At 33.7% G+C, this 20,366-nt stretch overlaps 1 protein-coding gene across 4 annotated transcripts in view; it reads left to right on the top strand.

The window, feature by feature from the left end:
* Positions 1-20,366, top strand: part of TLK1 (tousled like kinase 1) — a 152,359-nt gene that overhangs the window by 100,902 nt on the left and 31,091 nt on the right. For all 4 annotated transcript variants that reach the window (XM_012781920.3, XM_012781921.2, XM_076005648.1 and 1 more), the window contains one exon: positions 10,772-10,838. In XM_012781920.3, coding sequence (XP_012637374.1) covers positions 10,772-10,838 — 67 coding nt within the window. The remainder of the gene's footprint in view (positions 1-10,771; positions 10,839-20,366) is intronic.

Below are 20,366 nucleotides of genomic sequence, written 5' to 3'. Positions count from 1 at the left end.
TTTGCCTTCATTCTTGGGTTAGCTTTACTGGTTTTAGAATTTTAGGTTGGTGGTTATTTGAAGATATTATTTTACTGTCTTTGGACTTACATTATTACTGTTGACAAGGCAGCTGACAGTCGTTAGAATATACAATACTAAATGGAGCACAGGCAATATTTGAAGATTAGCTAACAGTATTTCAAAACGGATGAATAAGATCAGTCTACAGGTTCATGAAGGTGGCCAGCAAATTCCAAGAGGGATGAAAAAAAGAAATACTCACCTAGACATGTCATAATGAAATTTCAGAAAATCAAGGCAAAGAGAAAAAAATTCTTAAAAGTACCCAGAGGGAAAAAAGATATATTGAAATAAAAAAGGAAAAGATATTTAGAAAAAGATATTCCAGGCAAACACCAACCAAAAGAAAACTGGATTAAATCAGACACAGTAAAATTCAAAGCCAAAAAAAAAAAAAAAATTACTAGAAATAAAGTAGTTGTTTCATAGTTTCAAGTTCAAGGTATAACTATTCTAGGTTATACCTATAAGAAAGTATAACTGGCCAGGCGCGGTGGCTCACGCCTGTAATCCTAGCTCTTGGGAGGCAGAGGCGGGCGGATTGCTCAAGGTCAGGAGTTCAAAACCAGCCTGAGCGAGAGCGAGACCCCGTCTCTACTATAAATAGAAAGAAATTAATTGGCCAACTGATATATATATAAAAAAAAAAAAATTAGCCGGGCATGGTGGCACATGCCTGTAATCCCAGCTACTCGGGAGGCTGAGGCAGAAGGATCGCTCCAGCCCAAGAGTTTGAGGTTGCTGTGAGCCAGGCTGACGCCACGGCACTCACTCTAGCCTGGGCAACAAAGCGAGACTCTGTCTCAAAAAAAAAAAAAAAGAAAGTATAACTATTCCAAATTTGTATACATGTAATAACATGTCCTCAAGATAAATAAATTGTTAATAAAGAGATGTATAAGATCCACAAATCATAATTTGAGATTTAAATACATTGCTTAGAAATAGAGCATGTAGATAAAAATAAAACAATGTAGATTAATGAGATTAACAAACTTAACCTAAAGGATGTATATATTAATAAAACATCCCCCAACAACTGCAGAATACATGTTCTTTTTTAAAGCATGGACTTTTTAAAATATCAACTATAAAAAATTGATTATAAAGCAAGTCTCAACAAATTTCACAGGATTGAAAAAGTTTGTATTAGAGTGATACTGTTCTTTAAATATTTGGTAGAACTGGGGGATAATGACTAGAATTATATAGAATATATTCTTTGACCACAGTAGAATTAGCTAGAAATAGTGGAAAAGTATCAATGGAAATGATTAAATATTTTGAAATGAGTGATATTAAAAGTGGTACATAGCAAAATTTGTAAGCTATATCTTAAATGGTATCGAAAGGGAAATTTATAGTCTTAGTTATGTATGTAGAAAAAGAAGAAAAATTAAAACTTTATAAACTAAGCATCTATTTTAAGAGGTTAGAAGATGAGCAGCAGAATTAACCAAAGAAGGAAAAGGAAAAGATAAGAGCAGAAATTAATAATATAGGAAATATACATACAACACAATTAGCCAATTAAAAAATGAGTTTAAAAGTTTGGGGGCTAATAAAATAGATAAAACTGATGTTATAGAAAGACATAACCATTACCAGGAATGCAAAAAGGAATATTACTACTGAGTCTGTAGATATTTCTAGAAAAATATAGCTGAACCAAGCTGCCAGTAGAAGAAACAAAATCCAAATAGTTCTATAACTATGAAAGACATCATATCTGTATTCTAGGTCACCCCAGAATTTAGGGGAAAAAATTAATCTGTAATTTAACCATTTGATCAAAGAAAATTGCAGATCCAGATGACTTCATCTAAGAATTCCATCAGCCATTTAAGGAAGAAATAGTGCCAGTCTTCTATAAACTTTGTTGAAGAACAGAAAAGGCAAAAGTATTTCCAACTTATTTTATGAGACCAGCCTAACGTTGATGCCAAAACTTAACAATGACTGTACAAGAAGGGAAGTTATAGGCAAATCACACTTATAAAAATAAATGCACAATTCTTAAATAAAATAGTAGTAACATAAATACAATGTATAATATATAAAAATGGTAATGTATCGAGTCTACGTTAGGTTTATTTCGGATATGCAAAGTTGGTTTAAGATTGGAAACATCAGGCCAGGCACAGTAGTTTACACCTGCCATCTAGCACTTTGGGCGGTTGAGGCAGGATTGCTGAGGCCAGAAGTTTGAGACCAGCCTGAACAACATAGCAAGACCTCATCTCTGCAAAAAAGAGGAAAAAATTAGTGAGGTATGGTGGTGCATGCCTACAATCTCAGCTACCTAGGAGGCTGTGGCAGGAGGATTGCTTGAGCCCAGCAGTTTGAGGTTGCAGTGAGCTATGATTACAGCACTGCACCCTAGCCTGGGCAACAGAGTAAGACCCTGTCTCAAAAATTCATAACAAAATTAGAAAAATCGGCCGGGCGCGGTGGCTCACGCCTGTAATCCTAGCACTCTGGGAGGCCGAGGCGGGCGGATTGCTGAAGGTCAGGAGTTCAAAACCAGCCTGAGCGAGACCCCGTCTCTACCATAAAAATAGAAAGAAATTAATTGGCCAACTAATATATATAATATAAAAATCAGCCGGGCATGGTGGCTCGTGCCTGTAGTCCCAGCTACTCGGGAGGCTGAGGCAGGAGGATTGCTTGAGCCCAGGAGTTTGAGGTTGCTGTGAGCTAGGCTGACGCCACGGCACTCACTCTAGCCTAGGCAAGAAAGCGAGACTCTGTCTCCAAAAAAAAAAAAAAAAATTAGAAAAATCAATGTAATTTAGCATATAAACAGAAAAATCATATGATCATCTTAATAGATGCCAAAATAAAAAACATTAAATAAAATTCAACATTGATCTGTGATTAAAGTCTTAGCAAACAAGCAGTAAAAGGTAATTTCCTTAACCTACAGTGGGGTCCTCAAACTTTTTAAACGGGGGTCAGTTCACTGTCCCTCAGACCATTGGAGGGCCAGATTATAGTTTAAAAAAAACTACGAACAAATTCCTATGCACTGCACATATCTTATTTTGAAGTAAAAAAACAAATGGGCAAAAACACCCACATGTGACCCGCGGGCCATAGTTTGAGGATGCCTGACCTACAGTGTGCATTTATTTTTCTTTTTGTATGAGTATCTCATGCTGTACTGTTCAGTCACCATGCTCCCTTATGCCTTGTTTCTTCCTGGCTTCCTTCTCCTTTTTAATCAAGTTCAAATATTACCTTTTCTATGCATTTTCCGAGTTTCCTGCAAATAAAATTTATAAGTCTGCGCACTGACTCCGAAAGATTCACATTCTTCCGACACGTAAAATACATTTACCCTGTCTCATCATCCCCAAAAGTCTGAACCCATTACAGTATCAACTCAAAGTCCTAAATCTCATCGGCTCAAAAGTTCCAAATCTCATCAAATAAATCAGGTATGGGTGAGGCTCATGGTATAATCCACACTAAGAAACAATTTCTTTTTATCTATGAAAGTCAAGAAGCAAATTACCTCTTGCCAAAATACAGTGCTGGGACAGGCATTGGATAATAGTTACAGACATTCCTGTTAAAAAAAGGAAGTAATGGAAGAAATCACTGAACCCAGGGAATTTCAAAATTCATCCAGACAAATTCCATTTGGTTTCACAGTTTGGGAATCATCTTCCATGGCTTGTACCTCTGCCTTCTGGGCTCAAAGTTCTGTCCTTTGGGTTATCCTTTCTTTTTCGTGAAGTTTAGCATGTTTTTATGCTGAATAGCTTTATCAACTTGTTTTTTGCCTACAGAATTTTGGGAGTCTGCAGCCTTCATTCCTTTTATACTCTCTCTGCCCTTTTTAAGTTCAAGCTGTCAGTGTTTCTGCTGGTATAAAATTATCAAGGGTCTCCCATGTATGACATGGAATTCTCTCCATTAGACAAGAGGGTACTCCACAGTTCTTTCCTAGATAACCCCACTGAGAAGGTTGGAGAGAACTGAGTCACATGTTTCCTCTCTTCAAAGAGTTTTTTATTTAATTAAATACTCTGACATTTTAATTTTCTTGTGGTATTAGCAAAAGGTGATCCAGACAAACATACACACACTTTTTAAGAGCAGCTTTTCTGATAGTAAATCTCAATTTTAGCATGTTCTGCATTCTGAATAGGATTAGAGTTTCTTAAACAATTAAGTCCTGGTTTTTTTGTTTATTAGTTTCTTGCTTATCTCTTTCTCTCATGTTTTACTATAATCAGCAAGAAGAAACCAGACTATACCTTCAGCAGTTTGCTTGGAAATCTCCTAAGCTAAATATCTAAACTCATTGCTTATAAGTTTGGCTTTCCACATAACTGGAGGATAAAATTTTATTAAGCTTTCTGCCCTAAACAACAAGGATCCCCTTCCCTCCAGTTTCCCATAACATGCTCCTTAGTTCCTCTGAGCCTTCTCTAATAGCATGCCTAATACCTGTGTTCCTACCAACAGTTTCTTCATGACAATTTAGGTGTTCTCTAATGTGATAAATGTTTTCTCCACTGTGATCCTGGAACTCTTTCTCAGTTCTCACTAGCAGGGTTGTTAACACCCCTATTTCTGTTAAAAAATCTGTTCAAGGCAATATAAGATTTTTAAAAATTAAGTTTCTTAAATTTTTTGTAGTCTCTGTCCCTTGCCCAATTCTAAAGCCACTTGGAGGTTTTTAGATATTTGTTACAGGAGCATCCTACTTCCAGGTACCAAGATTTATAGTGGGTTCCTGTTGCTGCTGTAACAAATTACCACAAACTTAATGGCTTAAAACAACACAAATTTATTACCTTATAGTTTTAGAGATCACAAATCTGAAGGGGGTCTCAGTTGGGCTAAAATCAAGGTGACAGCAGGGCTTTGTGCCATCTAGACGCTCTTGAGGAGAAGTCATTTCCTTGCCTTCTCCAGCTTCTGGAAGCTGCCCACATTTTTTGGTTCGTGATCCCCTTCCATCTTCATAGCCAGCAATGGCCTGTAAAGTCTTTGGTATGTCACATAACTCTGATTCTGATACTTACACTGTTTTCTTCTACATTTAAGGATCCTTGTAATTATATTAGGCCCACATGGGTAATTTAGAGTAACTTCCTATTTTAAGGTCAGCTGATTAACAACTTTAATTCCATCTGCGACCTTAATTCTCTTTTTCTGTATAACCTAACATATTCACATGTCCTGGGAATTAGGACATGGACATCTTTGGGTTATTCTGCATAACACAGTAGTACCTGGTATAAGTCATTAATTCTCAATTTAGTTTCTATTATTATATTATGAACATTTGGGCTTTTCAAAGACAGACTAGTTTCATCCCTCCCACATACCCCTATTTCTTTTTCCCAATGATACATTTTTTAAAAATTGAAGTTAAATTCACTTAACAGACAATTAACCATTTTAAAATGTACAGTTCAGCGGCATTTAGTGCATACACAATGTTATACAGTCACCACTTCTCTAGTTTGAAAACTTTTTCCTTAACCCAGAACAACACCCTGTACTCGTAAAATACGCTCATCTCCCTCTCCTCACCCCCTGGTAGCAAATAACCTGCTTTCTCTCTGTGTGTATTTGCCTCTTCCGGATATTTCATATAAAAAGAATCATACCTTATATGACCTTTTGTGTCTGGCTTTCACTTAGCATTAAGTTTTCAAGGTGTATCCAAGTTGTAGTATGTTCATTCATTTCTTTGGGGTATATACCTAGGAGTGCTATTTCAGGGTTGTATGATAATTTTATGTTTAACTTATTGAAGAACTACTTAACTATTTTCCACATTTGCACCATTTTACATTCCCATCAGCAATGAATAAGCATTCCTGTTTTTCCACATCCTCGGCAATATTTTTTATTTTCCCTTTTTAAAAATCATAACCATCCTAGTGGGTATAAAGTGATAGTTCATTGTGATTTTTATTTGTATTTACCTAATGATTTAATGGGGTCGAATATCTTTTCATGTGCTTATTGGCCTTTTTATATCTTCTTTGGAGAAATGTCTATTCAAGTCTTTTGCTCATTTTTTAATTGGACTGTTTATCTTTTTGTTCTTTAATTCTTTTTGTTGTAAGAGTTCTTTATATATTCTGAATATTAAACCCTTATCAGATATATGATATGCAGACATTTTCTCCCATTCTGTCTTTTACTTTCTTGAGAATGTCCTTTGATGTACAAAAGTTTTAAATTTTTATTAAGTTTATTTTACTGATTTTTGTTGTTGCTCATGCTTTTGGTGTATAGCTCTAAGAATCCTTTGCCAAATTCATGGTCATGAAGATTTATCCCTGTGTTGTCTTCTAATATGTTTAGATCATTTTCAGTTAATTTTTGTACATAGAAGGGAGGTGGTGAATCTAAATTCATTCTTTTGCATGTGGTTCTGTGGTTGTTTCAGCACCATTTGTTGAAAAGACTATTCTTTCCCATTCTTTGAATAGTCTTGGTACCCTTGTTAAAAATAAACTGGCCATAGATTTTTGGGTTTTTTTCTGGATTCAAATTTATTCATGGATCTGTATGTCTACTCTTATGGCAGTACCACACTGTTTTGATTGTTGTAGTAAGTTTTGAAATTGGGAGTGTGAGTCCTCCAACTTTGTTTTTTCATTTTCAACATTATTTTATCTGTTTGGGGCCCCTTGTAATTCCTTATGAATATTGAGCATTAGCTTTTCCATTTCAGCAAAAGGAGCCATTGGAATTTTGATAGGGGTTGCACTGAATTTGTAGATCACTTTGGGAAGTACTGTACTCTTAATGTTAAGTCTTTGAATCCATGGACATAAGTTGTCTTTTCATTTAATATGCTCTTTCTAAATTTCTTTAGCAATGTTTTGTAGTTTTTAGTATACAAATCTGTAACCTCCTAGGTTAAATTTATTCCTAGGTATTGTATTCTTTTGGATGCTATTGTAAATGTAATTGCTTCCTTAATATCTTTTTTATGTTGTTCATTGCTCGTGTATAGAAGTACAACTAATTTTGTGTATTGATCTCATACTCTGCAGCCTTGCTGAATTTATTTATTAGCTGTAGTGGGTTTTTTTTTTTTTTTTTTGTAGACTTTTGGGGATTATCTACCAATACAGTCACGTCATTTATGAATACAGATTGTTTTACTCTGTCCTTTACAATTTGGATACATTTTATTTCTTTTTTTCTACCAAACTGCTCTGGTAGGACTTCCCATAGAGTACTAATAGCAGTGGTAAAAGTGGGCATCATTACCTTGTTCCTGATCTTAGGGGGAAATCTTTCAGTCTTTCACCGTTAAATATGATGTTAGTTGGTCTGCTTTTTTCAGGGGCTGGGGGGATTGGACACTGTTACAAACTAAAGTTGGTCTGGTTTTTATAAATGCCATTTATACCTTTGAGGAAGTTCCCTTCTATTCTTAGTCATGTAGAAGTTTCTGTTGGAACATATGTTTTCATTTTTTCTGGGTGTATACCTAGGAGTGATATTTCAGGGTCATCTGGTAAGTCTATGTTTAATTTGTTTAAGAACTGCTTAACTATTTTCAAGCAGAAAACTCTTTTCAAAGGCTGTTTTCAGAGCGTAATAGTAAAGGGTAACTATTTTAAAAGGCAGACTAGTCTCATCCCTTCTATACTCCCTACCCCCATTTAAAAAATCTGATCTTCAGTGCATGGCTCTTGGTTAAATGTTCAAGGTTTGTTATATTGTAATAAACAAACAGACTGTAAGTACCTCTGATAGTCTATTTACTGTAGTTTGTATTCCTTACTGTTGAATCTTCATGCTTTTAAACAGAATGTCTTTAAAACATTGAATGTCAAATTTGCTTAAAATTAGTGTTTTCTGTTATTTCTACTAGCTATTTCTAATACTGTCATACCACATTCCTAGTAAACTACTATAAAACACTTCTTAAATTAAAAATAAATTTCTCATTCACACAAACTTACTATGGAAGATTGTCAGGAATTAAGTCTTATGTTTAGAGTTTAAACTTGTTGACTTTTTAAATAAAAGTTAATTTATATAAACCTACTGAACAGCTTTATTTAGGAGCTTCAGCATACTCCTAAATAAATATACATGTATGTATATGTGCATATAATAAAATATTAATAATTTAGTTTAATATCAGGTATGATTCATTTAGGAAGAGATCAGCTATATCTTTGCATTATCTGAGTAAAAGATTTGCTAAGTAACTTAACTCACTTACTTGAGAGGGTAGATTTTTTAAGCATCTAAAAACAAATTAAAATAATTGGTAATTAAAAGCTATTAATGTTAATATTTTCCTAGCTTAGCTCTTTTTATTCTATGCAATAAAATCCTATTTCTTTAAAGAAGATTGTCCCCAATTTTTTTAAATCTATAGATTTCTTTTGAGAACATTTTCTGTTAAAGCAAATAGACAACAGGTATCTAAAAAGCTGGTATATGTCAGGTAACGCCTAACAGAAAGATGCAGAGAAATGTAAGAAATGGCTCTTTTGCCAGTTTAGGGGTTTGCATTCTACTTGTCAAGATAAGACGCTGGAATAGAAACTCTTAAACTGGGATCTGTGAACCCCAAGATGGTATGTATGTAAAATTTTCTAGGGGAAGTGTTTATAACTACTTTCAGATTTCTTTTAGTTATCTACAATTGTAAAATGTTAAGAATCACTGCCCTGGAAAAGTCAGTAGCATGCCAACTCAAGACTACTCCACCTAAAACCTGCCAACTCCCCCTAAATTGCAGAAAGTCCAGCCATCTGCATGTGAAGGAGCTTTGCAATTTTGCATGATAGCCAGACTTCTTGGTAGGATATGACTACACAAATTTCAGAAAACTCAAGTCATATACTAATTTTGGTTTATGAATACCAAACTTTAGCCATATTGTAACTCAGAATCGAAGTATAGAATTACATTTTGTTCCTATATAGAAAACAAAAAATATTTACATATCTTTAAAAAATTAATTCTGAGCCCATCCTGTGGCCTACTAATGAGCCTAAAAACCATACTTAAAATTAGGAGATTATGATATTGTTATACAGGTAAACTTCCACCAGTGGCACAAACCTGTATGCATAACCAGAAGCTATTTGCTGATTTTCCTACAGATTTCCTTAACTGGGTTAGTTGAGATATTATCAATTTTAGTTTCCAAACCTCATTTTCTTTCAATATTACCTTTCTGAACCCTTCTTCCTCTCTTACCTTGTCTCTGTTCACACTGCAACATTTAATTCTCTAGATATACTATAAGCAACTGCTACAGCTGTCAAGTCTTGCTATATTCAGTGTAATAAAATGCAGAAGTTGAGTTACCCTAAGACTGGATAGGCAGAATTAATTTAAAATGTTTAACTTTTAGCTGTTAGGATGTATCTAGTGGAATATTAACTGAATTTCTTGGTTTTATTTCCTTTGCATACCCCCTTTTTAGAATTAGTAAACTTAATTAGCATCTAGCTAAAGGGAAATAGCATTTATACTAAATGTTGCTTAGGGACCTGAACCAAACATAAATAAATCACACCTTAGTTAGGAGCTTAAGCAAATACCCTCAGAACGCATATGTAAGCTAACAAACAGTGGCTTCAATATGATAGATAACAGCAGTTCTTTTCAAACTGGAGAATGAGGATGTGGAAGTTACTTTGTTTTGGGGTTATTTTTTCTTTCTTTATCAGAACACAGAATCATTTTTTCTTAGGAAATGTTATTAATACAAAGTGTATAAGTCTTATGGTTCTGCATATATTAATCTGGTTATTTTTCAAAGTTATGTAAGAATATTTGAAAATAAAAATAACCATGCAGCACTTTAAAGATTTAAAGTCTTGTATCTATTTATTAAGAATTTGAAGTATAAGAATTTGGTACTTTGACTATGGTTTTAGCATTTATATTGCTTATTCACTCCTAACACTGAAGAAGAATCTTTTTTTTTTCTCTTTTTAATACTATGCCCAAACTGTACTGACTCCCTTTGCAGTGAGTTTCCACTACTCTTAAGAGTAAAATTTAAATTCTTTACTTGACCCACAAATCCATACATGATGCCTGTTTGCCTCTCCTACTGCTACTCACAACCTCTTTGACTACATTCTGAGGCTCAGATATTTTTCTTTTCTACTTATATGCTAACACTGTTTTCATCTTAGGGTCTGTGCACTTACTATAATCCATGTCTGGAATATGCTCCCCCAGGTTCTTCATGGTTGTCTTTGATGTTTAGATCAAGGTCACCTCCCTAACACCTAGTCTGAATTAGCATAATACAATTAGTCATTACCACACCACCCTTTTTTGTTTTCTTCATAACATTTATTGTTACTTAAAGTTGTTTTATTTCATCATTAAATGGTTTCTTTTCTACCTCCTCACCCCCACTATACAGTAGCACTCAAACTAAAATGTAAGGAGAAATTGTCTTGTTTTTCACTAACTATATCCTTAGGATCTAAATTCTAGAACATTGCTTGATATGAGATATTCATTAAATAGTTGTGGAATTAGTTAATTCTTCCATCTATAAGTATTAAATATATTCTGAATAATATTTTAAAAGGTTTGGCTTATATATTTTATTTGGGGCTGAAAATTGTCCACATGTTAGTATTTCCATTTGATTAATTTTATATTTGCTAGTTGTTTAATAATAAATAAGTATTAATCTCAATATGTAGAATTAAAATTTCACTTTTGACAGGTTGACTTTGGCAGAATATCATGAACAGGAAGAAATTTTCAAACTTAGACTAGGACATCTCAAAAAGGTATGTGAAGCATATGCTGGATTTTTACTTGAACTTGTTACCAGAGTTTATAAAGAGTTTCAAATCTTTTATTTAAGAAGCCAAAATTTAAGAGAGAAAGATCTCAAATTAAAAACTTCAGATAAGAATAGAGGTGCATTAAAGTTACATTTTTATGTTGAGTATATTAAACTAACATTTCTTTATCTTGTGGCAACTTAAAAATCTTGAGATACTGATAAACCAGGTCCCTATCCTGGAGGAGTGATTCCTGGCCAGATCTCTAGGGTCTTTACTTTTGGTTAAAAAAAAAAATGCTTCATTTTTAAAATGAAATACAAAATTCCATATTGTTTGTGTCCATTTCATAATAAGTTGAAATGACAATTATAAATAAATAGAAAATGTATTTATTTGGCTTAACTTTAATTTTTTAAAGGCATGATTAAATGTATTGATTGAAAGATGTACATGGAAAAATTTAAAAGAGCCTAATCATCAGTAATAGTATAAAGTGATATAATTTAAAAAATATATTACTATGTAATGTGTAGCTTTGTACTTGTTTGTAAACTCTGAAATTGTAATCAGCCCATTGTTTTTACAGGTCTTAATTTTAATTCAAACCATTTCAAAGAAGTAGTTAACAGATTTTTTTCCCCGCAAAATGAAAGTTACTCGACAGACATAAAATTCTTTCTCTTTGACCCAATTTTTAATTCTTCTTTCTGCTTGTCAGGTTGTTAAAAATTTTTTAATAGGCTGAATTATAGCTAAAACTGAGTTGGTGGACTAATTGATAATAATATCTATGAAGTCATCTCCATGGGTTAGGGTAAGGTAGAACAGAGAAACCCATTCTGGTAGCAGCTGTTATTGCACTATATATTAATTTGTTTTTAAAATGTTATCAATATGCTGGGGACCCCTACCATTTAATTACAGGAAATAGAAAAAATTATAAATGTTTTATATATAATTTGCATTAGTGTCCTTTACTATGCCATATTTGTCTTTGCTACTATGCACAAAGCTTCAACCTCAACTACTTGAACAGTGAATTCTGAAATGACTTATTTTGGTCCTTTTTTTCTTAAGTCTTTCTATTCTGTTCTGTTGTAATTATTGACTACTTTTCCTCCTCTTTGAGAATATAGTTGGCAACTTCAGTCTATTCTCTATAACAGATGGAGCTTTAGAACTATAATAATTTTATAAAAAATGGAACTATAGAAGGGAAGGGGGATTTTTAGTACAGAATGAGCTGTAAGTATTTGCCTGCCCACTTAAGCTATTTTCAAAATGAATTCTTAGGGACATGTGCTTGATGTTCCATATAAAGATTTAACAATTATTTTCTAACTAGCCTTTAGTGATAAAGGGATACTAAGTATTTACTTAATTATACTGATACTAAATATGTACTTAGAGCTTTGACTGGACTGTTATTATTTTCACATATAATAGCAAATTTTAAATTACCCTTTCTAATGCTGATATTTTACATGTGTGCCTTATTATATGAAAATCTTTTATATAAAATCTGAAATTATAAAGCAGTTAAATTAGGAATTGGCTATTTCAAAAAATACATTTTTGAAAAGACTTCAAAGGAAAGTTTGGTTTTGGTTGGTTGGTTGTTGGTTGATTTTAAAGCTTTCCAGATACTTTGAAAATATTTGGTTTCTGTGAAAAATACGTTGGTTTTCTAAAGTGAGGTATACTTATATGTCTAGATATCATATAAACACTTGTAAAATATTCTAGAGTACCACACCTTCTCTTCTAACCTTCACATTATCCTCTTTCTCAGTGTTTCACTTCTACATTTTTTGTATTTATTCTTTCTAATAATTGTCCCCTCCATAATCTCTTTCCTGCTTTTTTTTTCTTTTAGCTTTTATTGAATTTACTGAGCAGTCTTAGATTTCTGACTTCATCTTCTTCTTAACTAATTTACAACATAACTTTTCTTTAACTTCCATCATGGAATATTTTGGGAGAATGAATTAACTAATAATGCTGAAACATACTCTCCTGTCATAAATATTCATATTTTCTTCTGAGAAGCTATTTTGGGTGAGAAGAATGAATGCATTATAAAGAAAGTTGATAGTAGTTAGTACATATGGAGAACAAAAGTGAGCAAGTAATGTCACGTTATTACATAAATAGCAGTTGTCTGCTTACAACTGGGTACTAATTTTTTAGTTGTACAATTAAAAAATATAATAGGCAATAAAGAACATGTATTAAAAATAAGTTATATGGCATTCTAAAGCACAGTTGGAAAATAAGTCATTCTGTTTTTTAAAAGCAAAGATTAGATAAACTTATAACTCACACAGGACAGGCTTGAGTCAAGAGAAAAGATGTTATTACCTCTTGTCTTATTGGCTCCCTATACACCTAGGTTTATTAAGCTGACATAAACTGTACCCCAACTTGTAATTAGGTAGCTTCTACCACAGGCTGGATCTGATCTGATCTGTGAATATTTGATGTTCGTTATATCCTACACAGGAAATATAACCCATGGTATGTCAGTTTAGGGTTTAGATTTGGAGCCTGGCATACTCATGCATTAGCAAGAGTGACTCATTCTCTCCCTTTTGTAAGATCTTGATATAAAGCAGAATTAATCATTAGATTATGTTAGTGCTGAAGGACAAAACTTCATTGGGAAGCCCATGCCATATGGACTTACAAGAATAGGAGGCCTATTTACTTTTTCTTGAAATGGATAATTTATGACATGCATTATATTTCATCATAATAATTGAATAGGTAAACTAAATTGTGAAAAAAATATATTTACTATTGAATAAATCACAAAGTTTAGTTCACATTTTATGCTTCTCTGTAGGATTAGAAAAACAAATCCAAAGCTGTTAATGTATGATAGAGTAAAGAATAAAATTTCCAAAAGTAAGTACATGGATAAAATAAATAGATATTTCCAGTTACCACCAAAATTTAAATGTAAACTTACTTATGGACTTATTATTAGTTTCGTCTTGTGAGAGTAGGAAAATCACTGTGCAGCATCACCTTTTTTCCCCCCTGTATCAAGAGTTTTATTTAATATTTATTGTTTTAGTTACTGTCAGTTTATACAATCATTGCTCATTCATTCACTAAGTGATTTATTGCCACATCGTGCCTGATACAGGCATGATTCAAATTCCCATTTCAAGAGAATTATATAATATTACTTTATAGACTTTGAATTTTTAACCATATTTGAGTGAACATTAATTTTAACTTTTTGAGTGCCAAGATGTTCCATATATGCTTTTTCTGAAGTAATACTGCTAGTAAGTGACAAACCCAGAACTTGAACCTTTTCTTACTCCTATTTCAGTGGCTATTCATGTGATTTATTCCTAGAATTCTTTTGTTGTAGATGAATAGAAAGTTGATTCTTCATATTCAGAAGAATTAATCCACTTGTAGCTTTCATTGCATCTCTCTTAGAATAGTGGGAATGTTTGCTTTTCCTAAAATTTTTTTTAGAAATATGCTATTTCATTTTCATTACAGATAAAGGAAGGCAGTTTTAAATAGATTATTTTTCACACACTTTTTTCTTTCTCTTTCTGTCACATGTTTCCTTTCTTGGGATTATGTTAGTGACTACTGTTATCAACTAGAACATTTCTTTATTATTAACTAATTTATTGATTTTTACTCAATTATTTTTAAAGGTCAACAGAGAAAAGCACATTTAAAAAAAACTATAAGTATTCTCTAAAATAACTTTTTTATATCTTAAGGATTTCCCAGACTAGAACTATGTAATAAAATATATGGAGACTATAAAATTATTCCTGAAACTATTTCAAAAAGAACAAGTAACTTTTTTGTTAGCAGTAATTACATTAAACTTCCCCAGTTATCACTTATTGAGAGCTCCAGTTGCAAAGGAAGTAATTTCCTGTCTTTAAAAAGTTATTCCTTTGAGGCAAAGGTACTAATGATATCTGTGCGTTTGAGGAAACTAACCATATACCAGTTTGCTTTTATGGTTGATCTTGTCTTGATACCAGTCTTTGATAGATTCCAGTTATGAAAAAGTTTATGTGGCATGTCAGTTTGGGGTTTAGATTTGTCTTTGTGATTTGAAAACTCTACTAGGTTGATTGTATAGTCTCAGATCATTATTCTAGACTTGAAGAACACTGTGTGGGTGTGCTTTCAAGGATTGTCACTAAATTAACAAAAATAGCTAAGAAAAAAAAGAAAACCTGAAAAACTAACATCATTGTAATAGATTCTCTTCATAGTCATAGTATTTTTTAAAGATACATATTACTGATCATAATACCCCAAACTGATGAGGAAATAAGAATTTTGAAAGTTATTAGAACCAATAGCTATGTCTTGACACTGCTGTTATTCAGGATTGTGATAAGAACACCATGTGGATATGTGCTGCTCTTTATTTTCTAGTCTTCAAATTTTGCTATCTTCTTGATTTTAAATATTTGATTAGTTGGAGAAAATGCATATAGTAAGTTTGTCATCTCCATATGGAATATTAAATAGTTTAGTAGGGATTGGCTTTAATGTGTTTGTTTTGGTGTGAGCGTATGAGAGTATGTTTATTTGATTTATAAGCCCTGAATATAAGTGCCAGAAGTTTTATTGGAAGAACATAACCCATTTGTAATTGAAACAGGATTAGTCAAGAATCATCAGCACCAACACAAATGTATCTTTGCAGACCGAAGGAAGCAACTAAAAAATTTACAGTCATCTCAATCTCTACTAAAACAAAAATCACATCCAACATGCCACCTGACACCATTTCTTTCTCTCTCTCTCCTTTGCTCCTTGCGATGTGGCATTCATCTCTCCTTGTGCCTCCGTTCTGAAGAGATAACAGTATAGCAACAACTCTGCCACTGAAATCCTGTTCTCTGACCGATATTGGCACCTGCAAAGAGAAACAACCAGTAACAGGCAGCAGCAGCATCAGTATTAATCTTCCATGATGAAATCTTTACAGGTCAAGAACAAGTACAGAGCTCTTTTCTCACTCCTTCACAGTGGATCATGCAACTAGTTGAAATGGAAGACAATGGATTGTCTACAAGCCTTTTGAACAGTGGAAAATACAGGGCGTTGGTTTTAGGTGAATTGACCCTCACATATTCTTGAAGTTTGATATCCCCTTTGATCTTACTTTCTAGAATACCATTGTCATCTGATTTATCAAATCCTTAGTAGGACCACAAATATTAAGTTTGCATATGTGACATTTCTTGTCACTTTAGGTTCAAATGAAATAAAATAACTAGCAATATGCTAGAGGGCTTAATCTTTAAATCTACATGGCCACCTTTATATTTATAGCCATGATTGGAAGAAATCTTTTGGGAATTCTTCTTTCAGTTAAAGCCAGCCACATTATACATTATGTTTCTATAGAACATAACACAAGATGCTACTTGTGTAGGCAGTTGTTTTCAGTGGAATTCTGGTGAAAGTGCACTATACTAGAAAAAGTCACAGTTAAGTCCATGAAGAATGTTATGAGGTTCTTGACTTCTTGGTATATGTGGGCAAAAAAGGTTCTAAGAAGAGTGCTGGAATTCTACACTTGACATTTTGTGCTCACCACTGCTTCCCATTTAAAAAAATAAGTAATAACCTATAAAAGATACCTGTGCTGAGAGAACATGGAACTAGCTGTAGATGGGAAAACTCAGTGATTATGTTCCTATCTCTTGCTCTCATGGATCTACAAACATTCCTGGTTCTGTTTTTCCTCACTTAGAGTCATATACCTTAACTTGATAGTAGATAATGGTCAGTTACCGAACTGAAAATATGGGGGTGTTTTAATTCCCTAGTGTTTAATATTAATGTAGTTGTTGTATAGGCAATGCAATTTAAAACATTTTGTAAAGAAGTCATCTTAGCCATCAGAGCAGGGTTTAATTAACTCAAGTGTCTAAGTTTAGCCCAGAGATCACTGTTTCACAAAAATGAGAAGACAATTGCTTGGCTACCGGCCCTTCCCAATCAGAACTATAAATCCATGCCGTTTATAGCATATATACATAATGAGATTGTAGACTAGGTTAAAAGGAAGCAGAAAGTTGGGAGAAGGGCTACAGTGTACTATACTAAGGCATTGTATCCATATGTGCTAGGGCTTTGTGTCAGCACCTTCATTTGTGTTAAACATTAAGGAAGGAGTTTCACCCCCATAATACAGCAGCTATAAATTTTTTTAAGAAGTATATTAAATATTTAAAATTGCCAATTAGTTGAATTATTACATTTATTTGCTGCTGCAAAGGTAGGTTTTTGTTTTGTTTTGTTTTGTTAGAATGGAGGAACTAACAGAGAATCAAAAACTGCCTATTTTAACAGTTATTCCCAGTTAGGGGTAGTAATGTATGCATTTATACATTTGAAGAGAGAATAAACTACCACTTTTCTTCCCCTACCCAAGAAAGAAGGAAATGAAGTATGGAGAGAGGAAAACATTAAAAGTAAAGGTTCTGGCTGTGACGCGGTGGCTCACGCCTATAAGCCTAACACTTTGGGAGGGTGAGGCAGGAGAATCGCTTCAGGCTGGGAGTTTAAGACCAGCCTGAGCAAGAGCGAGACCCTGTCTCTACCAAAAATAGAAAAAATTAGCCAGGCATGGTGGCACGCTTCTCTAGCCCCAGCTACTTGGGAGGCTAGAATTGCTCGAGCCTAGGAGTTTGAGGTTGCTGTGAGCTATGATAACACCACTGCGCTCTAGCTTGGGAGACAGAGCAAGACCCATTCTCCCAAAAAAGAAAAAGAGTAAAGGTTCTAAAATAATTATCTAAGGTAGTTGAACACACCTGATAAAGATACAGTACACTCTCATTAGTAATAACCAGTTTAGTGACTGGGGATAGAAGTAGAGGGAGTGTTTATATAGTAAGGAAAGAAAACCTCCAATAATTTTGTGATTTTTGCCTCTTCTCCTCCCACTCCTCTACAGAATCATATTCAAGCAAAAATATTATTATGGGGCAGTAGTTTCAAAACTTAGTAAATTCATACCTACTTTGTCTAGGTGGGTTTTTTTGTTGTTGATTTATTGGTTTATAGTTCCACTGGTTCACATCTCACATGCCCTTATTTAGGATATAGAAAATCATATAATCTGACATGATAAGGATAAATTTGAAGTAAATTGATAATTTTCTCCTTAATTCTTTTTGTCTGTACTGCCTTTCCTTTCCATTAGCTTTTTTTTTTTTGAGACAGAGTCTCACTTTGTTGCCCAGGCTAGAGTGAGTGCCATGGCGTCAGCCTAGCTCACAGCAACCTCAAACTCCTGGGCTCGAGCAATCCTTCTGCCTCAGCCTCCCGAGTAGCTGGGACTACAGGCATGTGCCACCATGCCCAGCTAATTTTTTCTATGTACATCAGTTGGCCAATTAATTTCTATTTATAGTAGAGACGGGGTCTCGCTCTTGCCCAGGCTGGTTTCGAACTCCTGACCTTGAGCAATCCGCCTGCCTCGGCCTCCCAGAGAGGATTACAGGCGTGAGCCACCGCACCCGGCCCTCCATTAGCTTTTACTAGTGCCTTTTGTTAATTTCACCTTTCACTTTCCTGGTGATAAACTTTTAGAATGGCATTATAAGTAGTTTATGAAATTAAAACATTTTTTTGAGAACTTAGAGATGTTAACTTTTAAGAGATTAATATTGTTCATATTACTAAAGTAAATTTGGTGTTAAACTTTTTGAAACCTAATTCTGAATTAAGTTTTCTTAAACCAAGTAATGTGGTGGTGTTATTGAATAGACTGTTCCAGGCTATATGCTTTTCTCTGCTTCCACCATTTTTATAACATACCACACAGAAGTTATTTTCTTTTATCATTGCTCATAAATTACAGGCAAGCTGAGATTGATATATCAGAATACTTCATATCTTTGCTTTATAGAAAGGCCGTTCTTAGAAGTTGAATTTTTTTGTAGGAATAACAAGTAATACACTTTCAGGATTTACTAAATAACTTTAAACTAGTATGCTTAATTTTTTCAGGAGATATATTAGTTTTACATATAAAAATGCATTTTATAATCCCTTATGCTTTGTAGCTTTAATACCTACCAACACACTCCACCTTTCTTTTAATAATTGCCTTTTGAAAAATTGCCATTATGAGAAATGTTCAAGAATACTTCAAATCCAGCTAAATCCAAATTAACCTGGAATTTTACAGAAATTTCACATTGCTATAACTTACTATTGGTTTAGAGAATTGAGCCAAGGGGATATTAAGTTGCCAGAAGAGACTTTGATTACAAATAGAAAGTATTTCTATGCTGAAGATTTGGTGGTGGACAAACTCTTCTGGTTAAGTTGATATGGAATTTATCTTCCATATAAATCTTTAAAAATTAGAACTGTTGGAAGGTAGTATTTTTGCAGGTTAATTAAACAGTGAGACAATATTGAGATCTGTTGTTGTATACTTGTATGATTTGGTTTTTTATATAAGTAATTCAGAATATTAGAGCTTGTTTTATAATATTGTTAAGACAGCTGTAGTGTATACTGTTAAATTGTCTATTGTATCTTTTTTTAAAAAAACAGGAGAGCCATGTCCTTTATTGTATATTCGATCACCAGAGCTACCTCTCTCTTTAATACAATCATACTTATTCATGTCCCTTCTGCATTGTAATAGCCAACAGACATCAGAGGTGTCTATTTCCAGATGCTATTTGTCTCTGTTTCTTCTAGATTTTCTCTGCTTTAATCAACTGCTCTGTTTAGTGGATGAATCCAGAATTGAAACCTTGTATTCTTACTAAGTACAATTTAGCTGATTAGATTGTCTCTCTTTCTTTCTACTAATCCGGCCTAGTTTTGCCATGAGTTTGAGGATTCCATTCTATGATGAATTCAGATCAGTTGTGAGCCCACATCATCTTTTCTCCTGAATGCTTGGAAAAAGATTAATTCCTGAGGACGGTCCAGAGGTTAATGTCAATCTCAAGCAAAGAAAGTGTATCCTACAGAATAGATCTTTGGAAATTATTTGTACCAAAAATAAATTACTTGTTGAGACTACTCTATTCTAGACTATTATACCTTGGGACCCAACCCAAACTGAGCCTCGCCCCTTTCTATGAGGAGAGGGTACTAGACAGTATTGCCCTAGCATTTGCCTGCAAGTATGTTTGTTAGGCTGCTCAGGCTGCTGTAACAAACTATCAGATTGCATTACTTAAACAACAGAAATTTACTTTTTCATAGTTCTAGACTGTAGAAATCCCAGTTTAGTGTTCATTTTCTAGTGAGATCTCTCTTCCTGGCTTGCATATGGCTACCTTCTCATTTTGTCCTCACATGGCCTTTTCTTTGTGCTCCTGGATGGGGGTGGGGATTCGTCTTCTTGTAAGGCCTCTAATCTCATCATGCGGGCCCCATCCTCATGACTTAATCTCACTGTAATTACCTCCCAAAGACCTCATCTCCAAATGCCATCATATTGAGGGATTAGAACTTCAATATATGAATTTGGGGGAACACATT

This window comes from Microcebus murinus, chromosome 8 (genome assembly GCF_040939455.1).
Source record: "Microcebus murinus isolate Inina chromosome 8, M.murinus_Inina_mat1.0, whole genome shotgun sequence".
In the NCBI taxonomy this organism is placed as follows: domain Eukaryota; kingdom Metazoa; phylum Chordata; class Mammalia; order Primates; family Cheirogaleidae; genus Microcebus; species Microcebus murinus.
The sequence above is the reverse complement of the archived record's forward strand: the minus strand, read 5'-3'. Positions and strand labels throughout refer to the sequence as shown.